Below are 19,441 nucleotides of genomic sequence, written 5' to 3'. Positions count from 1 at the left end.
GCGAAGGAAGACTGGATCAAAAGAAAGAGGATCTGAATGCACAAGGAATTAGTTTGAAATTGGAAAAGTAGAAAAGCTCTGAAACGCAGTGCTGTGAGCTACAAGTTCCTACACTGAAGAAGCACAGCTACCTGAAGCTGAGGTCACCTCCCACCTGAATTGCCCAGGAGCTCATCAGCTACAAAAACACAGAAGAGGATATAGACCTGGGTAATACAACTTCATTTGAGAAGACCTAAATAACTCTTGTATAACTTACCAAATAACTAAAAAATTAGAAGCTGAACACAGCCAAGTGCTTTGAGTAAATATTGACATCACTGAGGTACAACTGAGGTTCCTTACCTAGAATTATGGGCATATTTCAAGAACTGCTTCAAAAAACTGAAGCAAAGAACTACAAGGATCAACAGGTTTGCTGGTTTTCTAAAAGACACCAAATGAAAAGGAGTAATACAAGCTGAATACACTGTTAGCATAAAAGTATATAAAATAGCCATTAGTAGACGCAGATCCTCAGTCAGAATCATTCAGAAACAACTCTCCAACAGGACTAATAGGGTGAAAAAAACACCATTACTTTTAATATTTGAAGCCTGGTATATGTGTGAATTTGATTGAATGAAATCATAAATCAAGTTAACAAAAAACACACTTGTTGATAGATCAAAGTTTCTTTTTTTCCTGCCAAATTCACTACATTAAAATGGTTTTCCTCTTGGTAAAACTGAACTGTTTGTATATAGATGGCAATGTTTTCCCTAAACAAACTAAAAAAAAAAGTTAAATATTGAAAAAAATCAAAGTTTTTCTACCATATTTTTGGTGTGGAAGAATGTCTGTGTGTTATTTTAAAATATAATGAAAACAATTACTGGAATTTCCAAAAGTAGGGGATTCTAGTTTTCTGTTTGTATTCACTGTAGTTGGAGGTCCTTCAGACTTGCTCGGTTTTGTTTTTTGCTTGCTCCTTTGCTCAGCATTCACGCCCCATGCTGTTGTTGGATATAGTGCTTTATCCAGAATATATGGAAGGATATCACAGTAAAAAAAGCACAGCTTCAAGGTGGAACTATCATAGAATCATAGAATCATAGAATAGGCTGGGTTGGAAGGGACCTCAGAGATCATCGAGTCCAACCCTTGATCAGCTACCGCCACAGTCACTAGACCATGGCACTGAGTGCCATATCGAGTCGCTTTTTAAATGTCTCCAGGGACAAAGAGTCCACCACCTCTCCAGGCAGCCCGTTCCAATGTCTGATCACCCTTTCCGTGAAAAAATTCTTTCTAATAGCCAATCTGAACTTCCCCCGGCACAATTTAAGACCATGCCCTCTTGTCTTTTTGAGAGTTGCCTGGGAAACGCTGCCTTCATGGGTTACTGGCAACGTTCTTTCCTTTGACACAGGCAACTCTTGCAATCACTCATCAAACTACCACCAGTTCTTTACAAAATTTTATTTTACCTTGAATGTCAAGCATATTACCACTCTCTGATAGTAGGACAACATAAAACCAACACATTAGAAAAAGCCACTTATAAAGCAGTAGGTAAGTTCAATACAAGACTTCCTTAATTTAAGAAACAGATTTTAAATTTTCATGGGAACTCTGCCTTTCCTCTTTATGTAAAATGAAGCAATACACCTCTTTAGCAAAGCATACAATGGAAATTACACAAAGCTTGCTTAAAAATAAAAAAACAAACAGCATAACAAACATTGCAGCCAGCAGTTAGAACTTTCTCCTTGCAAACCTGCTTCTTCAGTTTGTCAACTGCAGTCCTTGGGGAGGAACAGCAAAGGGTATATAACTTAATTATGCAGAACTGCTACACTGGGTTTGTGCAAACATCTTTTTAATTTTTATTATTTTGTCAAATCATAGTTATAATCCATCTTTTTTGTTATTTTTTTGTTTTATTTTATTTTATTTTTATTTATTTATTTATTATTTTATTTATTTTGGGTTTTTTGTTTTATTGTTTTTTTTTTGTTATTTTTTATTTTTCAATGCTATTTTCATATAAGCTTAGTCACCCACATGGAACCTTTAGACCTTGTTGCTGATAGTACCATCTTCAATAAAACTTCCACACTTCTGAACCAGTAGGAGTTCTACCCTTGCATTTCACTTTGGTTTTAAGCAGAGTTGCATATCAAAATAGGTAATATTACTTCCATGATAAGTCCAGATATTTATCTTAATTTATAAAAATCTGATACAGACTTTTGCTCAAAGGACACTTGGAGCAATGACATATGGAATGTACACGAGCCAATGAGATTCTCACACATGAAGTCAAAACCAGACATAACCTTTCAAAATCAAATACTGTGTAGGTGAGCTGCATGTGAAAAATTTCACAGTAATTCATACCTCACCAATACCATTTCAGGCCCATTCTTCCTCCTAGTGGCATCTCCAGCAATTTTGCAAGGGAATTCAGTGATAACAGGAGTATTATAGACACTTACTAAATAACAAATATTATATTTCATTTTATTCATATCAAAACTGACGTCTTTAAAACCACTTGAGATTCAGTCAATGCAAGTTATGAAAAAAATATTGGAGCTTCTTTTCTGTAGGAACATATAGCCTTTGAGATCATTATTTGTAATGTTTATAATGTCATTGACACTTTTGCTCCTGCTTATGGGATTATTGCTGGTCATTTTCCTGAGACTTGAAAGACCATAAGACAAGCACCATACCTATTCTTCTAAAGTATCACAAATTAATAATTTGGTCCCTTTCTAAATGGATCTCTCCCAACAATTACACTAAAACATAATGATGGGTCACAAATTCCAGGAGGTCCAACTGGTCCTGGCATTCCTGGACTGCCACGATCTCCATCTTTTCCAGGATGCCCACGCTCTCCAGGACGTCCCTCCTTACTCATACCTGGTGGACCTTCAGGACCTTAACAACACACATGCAATAAACAAATACATTACAGAGTATTTTTATTAAATAGAAAAATAGAGCTAAATATGGACCCACAAATCTTTGGTGAAATATTTATCTAAAGAAAACTTCTGAAAAAGACAATTATTGTCACAAGCTGCTTATGTGTTTTTATATATTAAGTTGGTTTTTGTTTTTTAAAGCCCATGGAAAACACTTTAAATAAAAGCAGCTTTAAAAAAGGAAATACTAAAATCTACTTCAATACCCTGTTATACTTTACGATATGATCTGGAACAAAAGTGCCATGGAGTCCTCTTATTTCTATTTGTTCCTTTGACTCTGGATCACACCCTAACATTTCTGCCACATGATCAAATTTGCATTTTGTGTGAACACACTGCTGTTGGGAGGAACATATTCCCTCACTAAGCTTACTAACACATGCTTACTAACATGGCTATATCAGGGCTGTTTTCAGATAATGACTTACTGCAAGATCCATCTATCATGAAACAGCAGACTCAGTTACCACATTCTACTAAACCTGTCTTCTATTAAGGAAAATGTTATCTGACAGCATTAAAGTCATGCAAGAGGAAAGCATTAGCCATAAAACATACATGGTGATTAGGTTTAAACGCTAATTTTTTTTTCAAATTATAATCAACACTTTTTCTAAACCACATTTTCTGGAAATTATTAGCATGCACTGAATCTGCACAGCTGAACTATCCCTCACCTGGTGGTCCAGGTGGGCCTTGGATGCCAGGAACTCCAATTCCTTGGTTGCCTTTTGCACCATTCTTCCCTGGCAGTCCTGTAAATTAGGAAACACATGTATATATTTGCACACAAAAATACTTCCATCCTATGAATTAGGAAGTCAGCATTTTGTCCTGGTTTGGGCCAGGATAAAGGTGGTTTTCTGTTTCTGTACTTTTGCTTTTAGCTAAGTCCCTTGTAAGTAATTGCCGGGCCAGTGTTAAACCGTGACACATTTGTTAACACTTATTGACAACAGTAGTTCAAAAGTAAATAACTGGATTTAAAATGAGCATTTCCTTGTAATCTGAGCAGGATAACTTGGTTCTAAACTATCCTGATTTCTACTGAATTAAGAGCTGATGTAGCACCTGTTAAGCAGAGAGCCACAAGTCGAAGGAACAGACAGTGAGCAAATTATGGGGTAGCAGATAGTTAATAGCCAGTGAACAAATTACCATTCTTTGAAATAGTAGAAACAGAGAGGTTTGGAAGAAACTAAACCAGAAAACATGGAAATACACTGAAATCCACATCTTTGCATATTTGAGGTTAAAAAAAATATGCTTAAATATCTAAATGCAGTTAAAATCATTACATGAGACTAAGTACCCATTAAAAAATCAAAACAAAGTTTGACTATCATGTAACTGAACACTATCAATTTTGTTGCATTCCTGTATTTTCTTCTGACATGCCTTCTTCCTACGTGGTGAAACATTCACGTTGGACCTGTGCTCACTTACACTTTGTAATAGAAGTCCAGCTATTCCCTTATACCCTGCACTAATCCCAGGGAAAACTTGCAGCAGAAAGCAAAGTCATAAAGGCCATGAGCACCATGATGAATGCAGGCAATACCTCTTGTCCCACGAGCTCCAGGGCGACCTGGGATGCCTGTCAGCCCTGGAACACCATCACTGCCTGGTAAACCAGGAAATCCTCTTGGGCCTTCAGGGCCTCTTGGACCTGGTGGTCCTGGAAGTCCCGGAGAAGCACTTTGGGATTGGCAGTGGTTACAGTTTTGCAGCCTTCCACTCTGGAGGATAGCGGGCAACTGGGCTAGGATAATTCAAACAAAAAATTGCTTGGAGTTTTTTAACAACAACAACAACAAAATAGTACCTCCTAGCAATGAATAAAATTACAGTTTGCTCCCTTTAGAGAATACAATCCCTTTAGGAAACAAGATAGTGAAGTGTGGAACCCATAGTGTGGAAGTATATTCTCATGTCTGTAGGAAAACAAGTAATAAATCAGCAATATTGATCTTGCTTTCAAGAAAGCACCTTTAAAGTTACGAGGGAAATCCCTTGGCACTTTAAACAAGGGAAGAACAGTAAAGAAGCTTTAAAACTTACTTCTCAGTACATCTGAACACACCTGTCGAATAAATTCTTCTGAAAATTCTCGTGCCTGAATTGAACAGAGAACAGTTGAAAAAACAGAGAGCACGCATTTGTTTGGGACTTTTATGGTACACAATGTGACAAGCTTGAGGCCCTATACATACAGGTTTTCCATCTGATCCAGGTGGTCCTGGGAGTCCTCTATCTCCTGGCTGACCTCTGAGACCAGGAGGTCCAACCAAACCCTGGATACCAGATTCTCCTTTTTGCCCATTGATTCCTCGAATGCCTGGATCTCCTTTTTCACCTTTCTGGAATGAAAACCAATTAAAAGCCAACTGTATCTTCATTTACCATTTTGATGCTAGGTAGCATGAAACAAACATATTCTGAGAAAATCTTCATTGATGATCTCCATAAAATTAATATAAGTTGATAACTTCATACCAATGAGATCTATTTTACATAAAAATACTGAAGATTTCAGATTCTTGATTAACTTTTTCACATACCAGATATACATGAAGTTTACCAAATATAAGAAGAAAAAAAATACTGTTATATTTTTTTAAACTTTAAGGATCCACTTTCCTTACTAATTAATATAAAGCAAAATATTCTTCCTTACTAGCACATGGGAGGAAGGGCTTTATTCACGTCTTCATGAGAATTAGGTAATTTGTTACAGTACATTAAAATCTTTATCAGACTGGAAAAATTATAAATCTTTAGAAATCTGTCATCACTGAAATTCTTGGCAACCTTACTATGATAATCAAGATTTTTATCCTATACCTGCAGCATATAAAACAAAGAAAAAAAAGTAATATTTCATTTGGTGTTTTTCTGGGTTATTAATATTATTTACTTCTTTTACACTCTGTGTGATTGAGAACAACTGTAGTCCATTTGCTTCACTGCAAAAGGCTAAAATATTACTGGAAACTATTTTTATCTATCTTCATCAAAGCAATGTTTCTTCTATATATGGAATTACCTACTGCAGTAGTTCATGTGGGACTCTTTCCCTATGCTGAAGCCAACAAAATATCAGTACAATGTAATTTGGTACATGCCCAAAATCATAGTTAGGATACTATGTTTGCTCCCTGATGAGTTTTTTTCCTTCCATTTTTGCACAGTTTCTGGATAATGCTAACGGTTGTTTCAAAATTTCTTTTGCTCTTTCCAACTATTTTATATGAAATGATGGAAACAAACCAGCCGGATTACTGTTTATGACAACTTATTGGGAGTCTTCATAGACTTACACTGAATCTTAAATTACAGTCTTTATATTACTTTGTTTCAGTCTATATAGCACTTATAAAAATTCTTTACATTAGAAAAATTCAAAGCTTTCTGTCTTGGCTTGAAAGCCTCAACTTCACTCATGTATTATTAACAGGATAGCAAGCTTTAAATTCAGTATCATTTTACTTAAGGTTTATGCAGAGAGCTAGCCACTAAAATAAAGGGTGTAGTTTTTCCTCCTACAAAAAAAAAACAAAACCAAACCTAACACTAAAATATGAGACAAAATACGACCAATGTCAGCCAAGTATCTAAGAGCACTCATGGAAAGATGGTCCACCAGTGAGATGCCATGCATTATCTGAACAGCAGTCCATACCCTCTTCCCAATACAAAAGTTATGTTAATTCAGAACTCACTTTTTCCAAGGTTGTAATTTTATTTTATTTTCTTGATATTTTCAACTTCAATGTCATAGTCATAGAGAATTGATACTCTTAGTTATACCATGTAGAGTTGTACTTGTTCATTTCTATTGCAGAATTACTATTTTCTTTTTTTACATTTAGCAGGGTCAGCAAGGCTCAGAGGTAAACATTTGGAGCATACATTACTGTCTGTGGCCATAGTAGAAGGTGTGATGGCATCTGAAAATCATGCTGTTCCTACAGCTAGAAGTTTTGTGTTTTAATTTTAATTGCTTTTACAGCTATGGACTATGTCTAAATAAAAGACATCTGACTTGGAAGTTGATTTATTTTGACTAAATGTTAAGGGGACTAGGAAGAACCAGTGAAATATTGGGAAAATGGCAAGAAGCCAGAACAACACCACCAGGACAAAATGTTGGAAGCACCAGCACTACCGCCAGCAGAACTTGCCAAAAGCAAATAAAACTCTTGAGGGAACATTTTCTGTAGTTTATCTCTGTCTTGTAATGTTCAGCCACATCCCATGTGTGGCCTTCTTTGTTGACCTTTGCTATTGGCAAAGAAAATAAAAAGGAAAAGACCTCAGTGAGAATTAAAGACTGAAGAAACTTTTTACTGAGGAGTCTGAGTTTAACAAAGACTATTTAATAAAAGTAGAAAATAAACAAATTTTATATATCTCATAAGTAAGCACAATGACATCATTATATCTTACCACATAGTAAGATTATTATCAGAAGGATTCTTCAGAAGAAATTAATCATTATCATGATTTACGGTAATTAAGGGGGCTACTAAAATTATGTACCATCTATCTTCTACCAATTTTGGCAATGATTTAGCAAATCACTAAATATATATATGTCAAAATGTGTTGTTAAATATTTCATAGAACCAGAGCAGCATATAGGATAAATTGTATGTTTAAAAAGATAAAATTATTTAATTAGTAGAACTGAGCATCCATTGAATATGTCTAGTTACTGATATGCAACAATGCTTTAATGAAAATGGCTCAACAAAAAAATCTCTAAAGAAAGCTGAGGGAGAAATATATTAAAGGGAGTCTACTCTCCTTTCACTAACTATTGGAATGAAAAAAAAACAAAAAACCAAAACACAAAACCCTCAACAAACAAACAAACAAAAGCAACAAACAAACCAAAGTTAAAATTTCAAATAACAATTCTTAAACAAAGTGTTATACAAAGATTAAAAGGTCTGGCCACAGACATATTTACATTGGCCAAACACACACACAAGATAAAACAAAAAAATAAATAATAGGAACTTTAAACTTATCCTGGAGAGCAGCACATGCAGTTTCTGACAGGCCAAGAGCAGTCCAAGCAGACTTCCCCTTACGCCTCTTAATTTTCAGGCTGAGTTGAATTATTCCTGTAGAACTTAGCAGTAGAGAGAAAGAATCCTGCTCTGCATTTTCTGAGTCAGTCTCAAAGGCAGAAGCCTCCAAAAAAGCATCTTTGTAAAGGTTTCACTCTATTTCTTTTCATCAGCTTTGAAAGTAAAGGAGCACAAATTACTCTCACTGATGAAGGTTAAAACACTCAAGAATAAACAGTTTAGCTGGGGAAGTTCTTACCATAGACTTTTATGGAAATAGTGTATCAGCACGTATCAAAAGGACTTAGGCAAATTCAAGATTCACATTAAATGCAATGGTCTTGATCCCTGGCTTAAATGCACTTGACTTCTTGACTGCCAAAAAAAGGGAAGGTAAACAAGAAGGAACTTCTTTGTGTATCCTTTGTGTAACCTTCCTGTTGCACCCTGCCTTGCTATTAATGGCTGCTGTTGAAAAATACGGATCAATGTGATCAGCTATTCTGTATTCTTTTATAGACTATGTTTTTTCTTCAATTATTTCCTTTCTTCAACCACCTCCTTCTGAGTTTAACTCTCTTTAAGTATATACTTTGTTTTTTATATTTTGTGATCTTTCATATCATGAAATATAAATTTTACTACATCTGTTTTTAACTAATACTTCTGTCTCTTCTTTTGATATTTCTCAGGTTCTCTACTGCTGCTTATAGAGAGGCAAGTACAGAAATAAGACTGCAAATTATTTTACAGACTAAGAATTCTGAAAAAAACAAATTAAATAACTTTGTAATATTATATTTTTCATTACAATAGGCTTACCTCTCCTCGTTCTCCACTCAATCCTCCTACTCCCTTTAGGAATTAATATGGAAAAAAAAAAAAGGTTATAAAGCAAGCTGAGACAAATTACTTGGAATAAAAAATAATATTTTTGTCCTTACTTTTCAATAATTAATTACAAACATCAATTTTTAAGGATTCTGTGATTGCTATTTGTACAAAAAAACCCAAACCAAAATTAAACCAAAAACAAGCAAACAAAAAACCCAAAAACTTGCATATACGCATGAAAACTCTATATCATGGTCAATTATACTTTATTTTACCTTCAATATCATATACCAAAATGATAGCTTGGGAAGAAATCATTTATATTATAAAGAATTAGATATAGTCTAGACAAAATCTTATGCATTCAACAAAAGAAATAAAGTTTTGTGTTCTAGCAAAAGGACAGGCCTGAGTTTCTTGGTTTCATACTGTCTAGACAAAAATCAAGTTCAGGGCCTTGGAAATGCAAACTCAACTTGTAAGCCAGGTTTTGCAAATGGCAATTTTTTTTTTTTTGGCAAATGGTTTTGATTCCTGTTTCTGCCAAATGGGTCAGTGGTGTTATCGATCATTAAGTTCCATCACAGGAGGATGGCAGCTCAGTGCAGACTCTCAGTTTTCTGGTGTCCACTCTGAGGGTCAAGGCAACGTGTCCTGTTGCTCTGAGAAATCCTGAAGGCATGAGAGACCTTGGAAGGACCTAGCACTCTCTGCGAGAAGTATGTGAATGACTGATTTTTTTGGTTGCTGATCAAACTAGATAATTCTGGGAAACAATTTTAGACCAAGTCTGTACTGTTTTATCAGCTTTCTCACATCCAAAAAAACCCCAAACCAAAACAAAGCAAAACAATAAACAAACAAAAAAAAAAAAAGCAAGCAATGACAATTCAGTTACATAATTCTATCTGGAAAAAGAATTATTTTCTTTCAGTATGGCTTTGTTTTGCCTTATGATTAAATATATGAAAAAATGTCCAGTATTTGTAAAAAGAAAAAAGATGGAAAATGTTAGAGTAAGGTATTACATCTGGTTAAAAGCAATGATCAACCTGTTAATTTAAACTATGTCTCTTCAAAAATACCTGCTCAGTTTTACAGCTCCACTCTTGTCAACCTACCAATGCCTGAAAGTGATAAAACTAGGCAAACATACAACCTACCCCTCCTGCCCATGCTCCACTGGAATCAGCTCCTTTTGGCTAGACAGACAGTTGTATTGATGTCATAATTCTGAAAAAAACAACTGTGACTTCCTTCCAAGTCTAGTTTTAGATATGCATTTCTAACAAATACTTCTGTGTTCAGACGTGACATAGATTATGTAGTTATGAATGTTAACAAGTATTTATGAATACTAACAGCTATTTTCTGTGGTAAAACAAGATAGCCAGCTATGACATAATCAGAATACATTGGCCCAGAGTTAAAGAGAAACAACTGGATCTCATTGATTTGCAGCTGAAACAGGAAACATCTGTAATTTATGAGCACAGGAGATGTCAATAACAAATCCCAGTATAGTTCAGGAGGTAGTGTACTACATGAAACTGTACCATGGTACATTAAAAACCTTAACTCATGCATCACTTTTATATCCTTTACACAAAAGGTACTTTGTGCTTCTATATGCATTTTATGTTATTTATAATTGTTTAATGAAAAATTTTCCATAATAAAATGTTTAATAAAATCATCCAGAAAAATATAAATCTAGTCTTTTTCTCAAGAAAATAATATCCCAGAACCAAAGAAGCATGTATTTTGGAGAGGACTTCCATGGGTTCAACTTCCTTTACAAAATAGATCCATCTAGAGCAATGAGCTATGCAGATGCATTTTACAGCAATCTCTGAGCAGCTAGCTCCAGTGTTTGACCACCCTCAAAGCAACATGCTTTTCCTGTATATCAGGTTGGGATTTCCCAAGTTCCAGCTCATGTCCTTTTCCTTGTGTCCTTCCACTATGCACAGCCAAGAAAAGAATGGTTCCATCTTCTCTATATGTGTTGTATTTGTTATTTTAAAAATACTAAGGTTGCTTAAGAGGTATTTTATATAACTATGTAATCATGTCATACATAAATATATTTCACCTGATGCAAGGAACTATGTTGGTGGAAGTAATCTTAAGAAACAAGAACCACATATGAATCATGGCTCTCTTGAACTACGATTACCATTTTAACAGTACCTGTAAACCTGGATTTCCTTGTCTTCCTTTTTCTCCTTTCAGTCCCTTCAGAAAAGAAGCAAATTGTCTTAAAAATGTGTACTTCCTAAAAAATGTATATTTCTTAAAATACACATTCATCTGGGAGACATGATTTAACTATCAAAAAGAAGACAAAGAAGTAAACCATAAAATCTCATCCTAAACCAGACCTAATCAATCTGCAGTTACTCTCCAAGAGTTCAGAGCAGAAACTATTCAGAAGGATAGAATTTCTACTCCAAGCACAGAGGAGTCAAGTCATGATCCAAGTAGTGAGATGATACTCATATTTTCTTAGAGGTATTCCCATGGCTTTAAGATAACAAGGAGGAAATTCCGACTTGTTATAATATACTTGGTTGGCAGAGCCCAGGTGGCATTACTTTAGCTATGAGCATTTATGTGATCCCACAATGCCCAGGGCAGGGAGTGACAGAACCCATCCCAGGATAGTGCTGGGTCACACCACAGCCCCATGGGACAGGAGCACAACTCACATTCCCAAACCCACGCCATGGCCAGGGCCACCATATCTCTGCACCAAATGCCAATAGCCTGCTCTGCCTCAGAAACACAGCTGAAAATTTATAGTGAGTAAACAGGGCAATTTTCCTAGGAGAGTTTGGAAATTCAAGCAAAGTTTCTGTGGAGCTTAATCTTAAATGAAAAGCTCCTGGATTAACACCGAAGATGTGTATCAATAGGGTTTCCAGATGAAAAGAAAGTTGACATACCTGGATACCACTTTCACCTTGGTTTCCTTTGTCCCCCTGTAAAATATTAGAAAACATGATTCATCTCAAAGAAATGCAGTCTTTGTTTTAACACAGTAAAAACAAGACCAGCATCATATAGCTTCTATTAACACTAAAAGAAAACAAATCACTTCACACCATTGAAAAACGTTACAAACACTGACAAAAGTACAGAAAGTTATATTAAGAAGGGAATTTGTTACAGAAAGAACAATCAAAAAGAAACATGGATTCCCATATACCAAGCTAAAATTAAAATAACACACCATAAGGAGATGGCAAATCCAGCAGGGTTTTATCCACACAGTGTTTGGGAGTGGAGAGGGAGCAGCATACCTGATGAGTTAAATTTCATTTGAATGCTAACCACTAAGTATGTTTGTCTTCACCCACAGAAAATAGAGTATGAAAAAATTGTATTTAAATTCAATCAAAACTGTGTAAGGATTAAGAATCACTGCTACCCACTCCTTTTGAACTTTCCATTGAAATGTTCATAGTAATTTAGAAGGGTGATTGCTGATCAGTTAGGCAAATAGTACTTAAAAGACAGGTACCTCGGTTTATCAAGTTGTCTGAACACCATCTATTTGACAATGGAGAGAAATAGGCAGAACTTCAAAACTATTTATGCCAACTAACAACAGAGCTGATAGGGCACATCCAAAGGAGGGCTACAAAGATGATCAGAGGGCTGGAGCACCTCTTCTGTGAAGACAGACAGAGAGTTGGGGTTGTTCAGCCTGGAGAAAGCTCTGGGGAGACCTTTTAGCAGCGTCCCAGAACCTGAAAGGGCCTATAAGAAAGCTGGAGGAGAAACTTTTTATGAGGCTATGTAGTGATAGGAGAAGGGGCAATAGCTATAAGCTGAAAGAAGGTATATTTATGTTAGACTTCATGAAGAAATTCACTAGTGTGAGGGTGGTGAGACACTGGAAAAGGTTGTCCAAAGAAGCTGTGGATGCCCCCTCCCTGTAAGTATTCACAGCCAACTTCAAGGTTGCTTTGTACAACCTAGTATAGTGAGAGGTGTCCCTGCCCAAGGTGGGTTGGGACTAGATGACCTTTAAGGTCCCTTCCAACCCAAACTATTCCATGAATCTAAGAATATGTTTTTGTATTTTTTTCCTACATATTAAAATGAAGTTATTAAATCAAATATAATTTAACATTCTATGCAATTTATTAATTTAAACATAATCATGTAATACAACTAGAATTGATTTACAGCAATGGAACTAATTTGACTTCTACAGTTTTTGAACCATGAGAGCTGACAACTGTTGTAATGGTGACATTCTTCTCAAATCATTATTGAAGAGTAGAGTGAATATTTTTTCTACAGCTCTTTCAAATAAACATGTATTGTTCCTTTGAATAAATTTGCCTTATAGCTTACATGAAGTATAGATTCTTGGTCTTTCTCTTTTTCTTGGTTAAGTTACATGGAAGAAAGGTGCTATGCTGAAGAAACATCACCTAGCAAACACAGCTCTGTTAAAAACAGGACATAACTCTGCCCACAGGACATAAAAAGTAATTATTTTAATTCACTTCTAATTTTCAGGTTCTTAAATCCCATTTTATAGACAAAGCAGAGCTGATTTTTCCTTGAGACTCAGTTCACACTCGAGGGAGTTCTGTAAGTTATAGTAAGATAAAAATAAGTCAGTATTTTAAAAGAAGAAATATCTAGGGTCTTCCTAGCTTCAGTAAAACAAAAAGTTCTCCCTTATTGTCTGAGACAAAACAGATGTTTCAGTTACAAAGGAGATTTTTAGAAGTCTCAAGGAAAGCATTTAATGTCATGTTCGTGACAGCTTTAAGTTAGGTGAAAAGCTTTATGCTCAGATTTCAAAACATGCCAAAGAACAACCTTGCCCATAATTTTTTCAGCCTGGGACTCTTTAAAGATGTGTGATTGTCATTCACCAACACTTCAAAAATAAAGCTGACTATCCAGGTAAGTCAAACATCAATAAGAAATTTTACATTGCGTTCACAAAACAGTTCTTCAGCAATGAAGAATTTCAACATGACCACATCTAGAGCAGCCTCTGCTGGATACAAGGCTGAACCATTAGATGGTGGGATCCTTGAATGCATGATTTTTATGAGAACTCAGTGTGCAAGAGGAAGCTACAGTCAAAGAAAGGTGGATATATATGAATTAATGACTCCCCAGGGAGTTCAGATTCTCTCAGCAAGATATGGAGAGAACCTGGACAGCTTGGTTAGGATCAGATAACTCCTAACGGCTAAAGCTGAATCTGTCCCAGCTGCCTAGGGTTAATTTCTACATTTCATCTGGGAGGTTGACAAGAGACTCTGTACAAAAAGATTTTGCAGGTGCAGCACTTGCTATAAAAATATAAGATTTAACAAACATAGAATCATGGATCATACCAGTAAATATTATCAACTATAATGGACATCTCATTAATAGCTATGTCATAGCATTTTATGTTAACAGGTTCTCCAATCTGGCCATTCTCTCCTCCCTGTGAAAAATTATTGCTTTTCTAAAGAATAGGCCTTTCAGAATTACCAACTTTTTCTTTATTATTAAAGAAATAATAAATAGTTATTTCACATATTTCACATAAGAAATTATGTGCTTTGATGATGATCACTTAAAAAAACACTTCCAATATAAGATACAATTCATGTAAAAATGAAAACTGAATTAAAAAAAAATTAAAAGAATTTACCTTTATACCCTGGATACCAGGAATGCCTGGGTAGCCTGGTTCACCTGGAGCACCTGGTACTCCTCGTTCTCCCTGAGTAATACAATAGCTCTGTGTCAGTGATGTGATGTGTGCAAAAACATGTTTTCCTAAGGTCACATGATATGCTTTGGCTATGATTTTTTTAAATTTTATAACTGAGGATGATTGAAATGTCTGGAGAATTTGTGAGGGGATGTTGAGTATAGAGATGCCATCAAAGGGACTCATAATTCTTAACTTCCATTTTCCTGTATCTATATTTTTAAATTGCCTTTTAGTATCTTGATTCTTCAAAGTTACACAAATAAAATTATCTGAAGTAAACATTTGCAGCTGCTCTACATTGCCTAAAATCTAGATTACAATTAGTAATAATAAGCCATCAAATGGATTCTGGTTATGTTAACTGCTATTTTGCAATAAACTGCTTTGTAATTAAACATGGAAAATCATGAAAAATCAGTAAATTGTGGAAAAGTAAATCTATCTTTTCCTTAGCCAGAATACATCCTGAGTGATATTTACCTTGGCTCCTGATGATCCTGTTTTCCCCTGTATTCCAGGTTCCCCTTTATCACCCTATATAAGAATGTAAGAGTGTGGCGGATACATCAGTTTTGTTGCATGTGGAATGCCCTCTAAACATAAACATACGCTGCTGTGAAATTCACTCTTACAGATACAGGTAGTAACTGAAAGACTGAACTTCTGCTCCCTTACAGTAAATTTGAAGTTTCAACTTTCTTTCAAGAGAGATGAGATACTGATGATTAAATGGGATCTGGCAGCCTCTGCTCACCTGTCCCTTCCCTCAGTCTTATTTCCCTTGCTTAGTTATACCATGTTTGTGTGTATGGACTTCATATTCCCACCATTTTATTTAATAAAACTCTGAGAGGAGTTATCTATTATTTATATATGTTTTGGGTTTTATTATAGCCTATGAGGATTTTCATTAAAATCTAAGAAATATTGATTACTTTGTGATGTTCACCCCTAAGAATGAGCTTATTAAGAATAATCGTGTAAGGATCAGTTTATATTCTGAACAAAATATAATTTTTTTTAAAAAAGCATTTTTCACAAATGAAGATAAAGCTTATTAATTTTTTTGTTATTCAATCTTCTTGACCATAGAAAACAATGACCACCTAAAAAAAATACGTTTTTGGTACATCATTTTAAATAGATATGTACTCTTGGGTACAAATGGATGGGTGGAAATGGAGATAAATGTAAAGAAAGTTTGGGAAATTGATTCTATATTCCTAAATATTCTCTAGGAGAAACAATTCAGTGCTTACTGTCCAAAACTCATATTGGATTAAAGTAAAAGGTTACTCTAGAAGCTCTGGATTTATACTATCTATTGTAGTTTCTGAGAGCATGGATCAAATTAATTCTTACTGTAGCTGCAGTGCAATCAATAAAGTTACATCCAAAATGGATTTGGCTCCTCATGTGGAAAAAGAGGCATGTAATGTTATTATTTAACACAATTAAAATATAAATAAATGTTCTGGTGTATACTGAGAATTATCTGGCTCCTAGCATTGGAGAACATCTTCCAGGACTGTGAAGCTGCAACAGTCTCATGACCACTTCTGCAATTGTTCCAAACCTCATGGGATGACAAACACCATTTATTGAGCTACAGTAAGCTCTCTTGAGACTGAACTATTCACTCAGGGTAATATAGGGAAAATCCTAGAGGTACTCTACAAGATTCAATACACCAACAAATTAGCTACAAAATCCTGGCATTTTTTATTCTATAAAGTTGTCCCTTACCAAAGTCACATGCAAATAATCACTTACCTTAGGCCCAGGAGCCCCAGGTAGACCAAATGAGCCTTCTGGTCCCATCAAACCCTATTTATTTGTAAAAAAGGGAGACATTTCTCTTCAAAGCTAGAGAAATAATGGCTGTATAGTGCTTTAGTATTAGTAGTGTTAGTAATATATTTCTACAGTGAAATAAATAGGATAGGAAATTTAACATCTTTTGTCATCCCAGAATCACGGGTAGAATAATCATGGGTAGAATGGACCTCTGAGACCACCAAGCCCTACCAAACAAAAAAATCAAACCAAAACAAAAAAAAACCCAAACCAAACCAAACAAAAACCCCATCAAATTCATATAATCTGTGTCACAAGTGCCACATCTACACATTTCTTAAATAGCTCCAGGGATGGTGACTCAACAACCTCCCTGGGCAGACTGTTCCAGCACCTGACCACTCTTTCAGTAAAAAAAGCCTTCCTAATATCTAATCTAAACCTCCCCTGCTGCAGCTTCAAAACATTTCCCCTGGTCCTATTAGCATACAGGCTGTAGCTCTGATATGAAACTGGATTAATAAGACATTATATGGCCTAAGAAAGGGATACTGAACAATCAAAAAAAACATGAAGAAAAAAAGCACAGAGCGTTCATGAAATCCTCCCAAAAGAAATCATTCTGCAACTCAAAACCCCACCTGTGTGATCTAATCTGTCAAGGCTGCCATGCCTTGATTCTTTTTGCAAGCTTTGTGAAAATTTATGGGGATCAGTTAGGTTTGAGGCCACACCTTTGCATCTTCTGCTGGATCTTCCAAATTGAGCTGTTCATCTAAGAGCCCAATAGGTTCTGCCATGTCAAATCGTGGCACTTCCAGACATGTATAAAGCCAGAGCATTGACAAAACAGTTCCTTGGACACATCTCATGGAAATATGTTGATAAAGGCATGTGCAGTTGTCTCTGCTCCCTGTGTAAAATACCCTGTGTAAATTACTCCTCTGCTGTGTAAAATAAGAGCTAAAGGGTGCTAAACCATCAAATGGCTGGCATGCTAAATTTCTGTTTAAAGCCACTCTCAAAGTAGATTTTATTAAAAAATCCTATTTTCCAGGGAGGAATTCCCATTTATAGTATTTTCCACATCTGGTGTTAATATGTGTCTTTCTCACCACTTCATCTCACTTCTCTTTGATTCTAGAACTGCATGCTTCAATAAAACAATATATTATTATTGTTTTATTTGGACTTGCATATATATTCTGAAATACAGTCTGCTATAAGAGTCTACTTAAGACAGCATAAAAGAAAAGCATAATAACACAGAAAGTCAAAAAATTATACAAGGACATGAAATAAAACTTATCAGAGGTGAAATTTTATCAATTATGTTAATTTACAGTATTTTCAAAAACTGCAGTTATTACTGTTACCTCACCTTTGATTTCATATAGAGAAAGCCACTTTGCATTTAGCACTAGATGTTAGGACCTGTTCAGTTCCATCTCATTATCTCAGACTTCCTTCAAAAGTTACATATGATCAAAAATAAGTGTATGTCTACAGTAATTTGTTACACAAAATGCAGCTTAGTTATGCCAAAAAAAAAATAATCTGAGCTTTCTTTGTTAAGATTTAAAGGATGGCTTAGTGTTTGCAAATACAAGAGAAAATTTGGAATCTTTGGAACAAGGAGTTATTCTTTGTCACCAGCATTCCCTCAGTTTTCTGCTATTTCACCTGTGCTTTACTGTTAACTGAGAGAGCACAGATTAACTCAAGTTTCTTTTCTGTTGTGTTGCAAAAGAGTACTTGTCTCCAAAACTTTCCATCAATAAACATAGCAACTTGCTCTTCAGGGTACAGACACAGGACTGTGAATAAAAATAAACTGTATCAATCACAAGACTAAAACTTGAGTAACTTTGCTACCGGTTTTCCTCATTCTCAGACTGTTCCCCTTTAGTCAATCACACATGGAAATTCTTCTATCAAACCTCAATTGGTCTAAACTAATCATGTCATACATCAAATAATTTCCAGCACTTTCCTGAATTTGGAAGTTTAGACCTGCTTGTTCTTACACAGAAAAGCAGTCATCTTATCAAAAATGAGGCAGTTAATTTAGTGTCATCTGTGATTTGGTAAATAAAGGTTTACTATACACTATGCCATTTTTTTCAGAATTTTGGAATAGAAATTACCAATTATTCTTCATCTGGAGTGAAGTCTCTGGGGTCTGCTTCCACTCATAACCTAAGAGACAGCGTATTCCCATCAACCATTTGCTTATGGCCTATGTTCAGTGCCAGCTTTGTTACAGCAAGACTGAAAAAATATTAATTTGGTTTTGGAACCCAACCCTGATTTTTATAAGACTGTCTTAATTCACTTGTACATCATTCTTTGTGTTTTCTATTTTTAGTTATATATCAAAGTAAATTTTTACTAATTTTCATTAATTCAATTTGTCTGGGAAATCTGTGGGAAAGGGAGAAATAAAATTCAGTTTTCCTGACTTCCTTTTTTGCACTTTCATTACTAGAGCTTATTTAACATATTTAATTTTTTAAAATTATAGGAAGATAACTACATGAAATCAGTAAGCTGCAAGAAGAAAACTTTCAGATGCCTTATAGAAAAGGTTTCACAACATGATCTTAAAACTATAGCATGTAAAATTCAAAGGGAAGAGCATGTCTTGAGCAAAAATAAAGAACAATTCAAGGACATAAAAAGCAGCATTACTCCCCCATTTTCCCAAGCTGACACTATGTATGTAGCAGATAAATTAATAAATTACTGATGTTGGCAATGTAATAGGGATAGTTATTACTAAAAAAAAAAAACTTATATTGAAGAATTTTCCCAAGGTATTAATAGACCGTCCACAAGACTTCCATCTGTTTTTGCTGGAACAAACATATTCAGTGTGACTAATACAAGGAAAATCCCATTATCTTTTCTGGTTGTAATTCCCTAATGCCATATAATATATCCAGATATTCCATGCATCAGTTTCCTACTTATTTTATCAGGTGACAGTAGATATATAAAATGAG

At 35.1% G+C, this 19,441-nt stretch overlaps 1 protein-coding gene across 2 annotated transcripts in view; it reads right to left on the bottom strand.

Moving 5' to 3' along the window:
- Positions 1-2,743: 2,743 nt before the first annotated feature.
- The window catches only part of COL21A1 (collagen type XXI alpha 1 chain), a 70,131-nt gene continuing 53,433 nt past the window's right edge, over positions 2,744-19,441 (bottom strand). For both annotated transcript variants that reach the window (XM_030447773.1, XM_030447775.1), the window contains 11 exons: positions 16,413-16,466; positions 15,120-15,173; positions 14,574-14,645; positions 11,842-11,877; positions 11,087-11,131; positions 8,882-8,914; positions 5,195-5,341; positions 5,043-5,097; positions 4,543-4,743; positions 3,659-3,736; positions 2,744-2,931 (listed from right to left, as the gene is read on the bottom strand). In XM_030447773.1, coding sequence (XP_030303633.1) covers positions 2,744-2,931; positions 3,659-3,736; positions 4,543-4,743; positions 5,043-5,097; positions 5,195-5,341; positions 8,882-8,914; positions 11,087-11,131; positions 11,842-11,877; positions 14,574-14,645; positions 15,120-15,173; positions 16,413-16,466 — 963 coding nt within the window. The remainder of the gene's footprint in view (positions 2,932-3,658; positions 3,737-4,542; positions 4,744-5,042; positions 5,098-5,194; positions 5,342-8,881; positions 8,915-11,086; positions 11,132-11,841; positions 11,878-14,573; positions 14,646-15,119; positions 15,174-16,412; positions 16,467-19,441) is intronic.

The sequence above is a fragment of the Calypte anna genome, chromosome 3 (genome assembly GCF_003957555.1).
Source record: "Calypte anna isolate BGI_N300 chromosome 3, bCalAnn1_v1.p, whole genome shotgun sequence".
In the NCBI taxonomy this organism is placed as follows: domain Eukaryota; kingdom Metazoa; phylum Chordata; class Aves; order Apodiformes; family Trochilidae; genus Calypte; species Calypte anna.
The sequence above is the reverse complement of the archived record's forward strand: the minus strand, read 5'-3'. Positions and strand labels throughout refer to the sequence as shown.